Here is a 1,945-nt window from a genome sequence, read left to right as displayed (position 1 = left end):
TATCTGAAAAAAATCTTAGAATACGAAAACATTGGTGAATGCCACAAATTGTCCTAAATCACTCGTACGCACAACTTAAGAACAAATCTGTGCATACGAACGGTTCTTGTATGAGGCCCAATATCTGTAAACTGCACAGAGATAAAGCTATTTTGGTGTTTTCTTAATACGGCCATCCTGTATTTAATTAGTTGAAGACCTACATCCAGTAATTACGAGTTTCTGTAAAGTCTGCCCAGATAGTTTGCATGCAGACAGGTAAATAAATGAACTTGCTCGTGCACACATGCACACAAACACTCATACATTTGATTACCTGATTTCATGGCAACAGGCAACAATAACAATAGAGTCAAATTTAATAGTAATTTATGTCAGTTAAAGCAAATATTCACTTTTGTGACATTTTTTCTCCAGCTTGCTCCATTGGAATTGGCTTTTTTTAATTTTATTTWWTTWTTTTTTCAAAACAGAACCTCCACTTTGCATGATTAATAAAAACAGAGCGCTCCTTCAGCCTCTGATTATTAAGAAATAAGGAGGATTAAAACAAAACACAAGCTCACTTTTGAAATAACATGTCAATCTGTGCACAGAAACCAAACAATATGGATTTGGACTTTCATATTATCACAGTAATAAAGTCTTTAATGAGACTTTTACTGTATTATCTATAAAAATAATATAGTTCAGTCTGTTAAACAAAAAAAAAAGTCAGCTCAATGTGAGTTTTTACTCACGTACTCACAACGTTACCCACCTCTAGCTAAATACTAAATAATCCCCCTGCAGGTGTACAAGGCGTGCACAGACTGGGTCAGCTGGGACCTGGAGAGCAGGTCTCAGTATCTTCATGCTCTCCTGAACGCTGTTCATATTTACGCTCTGCCTCCCAAGTTTCTGAAGAACCAGCTCCTGTCCTGCCCCATCCTCAGCAAGGTAAACCCTGACATTCTTAGTGTTTTAAATGAACCAGTGTTTTCTGTGTATTCAGTGCAAATCATTAACTAGCTGTTTGCTGCTTTATGTGTTTGACTTCTTGTACCTTTTTTTCTTGACCTCCAGGCCAATTCCTGTAAGGACTTCCTGTCAAAAATCTTTCAGGAAATGACGCTGATGAAGCTTCCTCCTCCACCAAACCGTGGAAGCCAACTCATCTATGTTGTTGGCGGGTAAATTCCTCATGTATTCTCAACAACAGATAAACGTTTATTCTGAAATGTGTCGACTGTAGCAAACGTTTTATGAACCACAGAAAGATCTTTCCTGTCTGCGAGTCATCCTGAGTCTCTGTGTTTCAGGCTGCCACCATGTGGCTCAAAGCAGATCACAGACTTTACAGAGATCATGTCTCGGTGTTTTCTTTAAGCTTTTACAGTTTGTTATGAATAGTTTTATAAATTGGTTTAATTAAATCCAGTTAAACTTGCTTATGTCTTAACTGGGAGACATTATAATTATAGATTGATAGACAAATGACTCATTTATATTTAAAATTAAGTCAAATTTGTAACTTCTGATGATTTTTGCAATTTATGTATTAGCAGAGCAAAAAGCAGCAGGAACAAAAGTCCGACTTATGGATTTCAGAATGATTTAAATAAACCGAAAGAAATTAAAAACAGGGAAACTGGGTTTTTTCTACTCTGAGCTGAATATCTACTGCAAATTTTAATGACTGACTTGAAATATTTGTAGTGACGTCCGACACCCAGAAATTTGCTCTCAAGCACCAAAAACGTGTCAATTATGGTGTAAAAGTAAATAAAATAATATACTGATTTAAACTTTGTGACCAAACTTTGTGAATCAGGACAAATAAATAAAGAAAATTTTAAAAAGCACAAACAGACACGAAGAAGTTTTATTTCCTGTTAACAATTACTAGGGGTGTCCTAATACCGCTTCCCATTTATTATTAATTAATGGGTTGTATACTGGTAAT

The 1,945-nt window shown here is 35.5% G+C and overlaps 1 protein-coding gene across 1 annotated transcript in view; it reads left to right on the top strand.

The window, feature by feature from the left end:
- Window positions 1–1,945, top strand: part of keap1a (kelch-like ECH-associated protein 1a) — a gene marked incomplete at its 5' end in the record, with an annotated part of 28,989 nt that overhangs the window by 12,429 nt on the left and 14,615 nt on the right. The window contains 2 exon segments of the mRNA XM_014009783.1: window positions 793–939; window positions 1,066–1,172. Coding sequence (XP_013865237.1) covers window positions 793–939; window positions 1,066–1,172 — 254 coding nt within the window.

This window comes from Austrofundulus limnaeus, unplaced genomic scaffold (genome assembly GCF_001266775.1).
Source record: "Austrofundulus limnaeus strain Quisiro unplaced genomic scaffold, Austrofundulus_limnaeus-1.0 Scaffold61, whole genome shotgun sequence".
Taxonomy (NCBI): Eukaryota; Metazoa; Chordata; class Actinopteri; order Cyprinodontiformes; family Rivulidae; genus Austrofundulus; species Austrofundulus limnaeus.
Note: the sequence above shows the minus strand (reverse complement) of the source record. Positions and strands in the feature narration are given on the sequence as shown.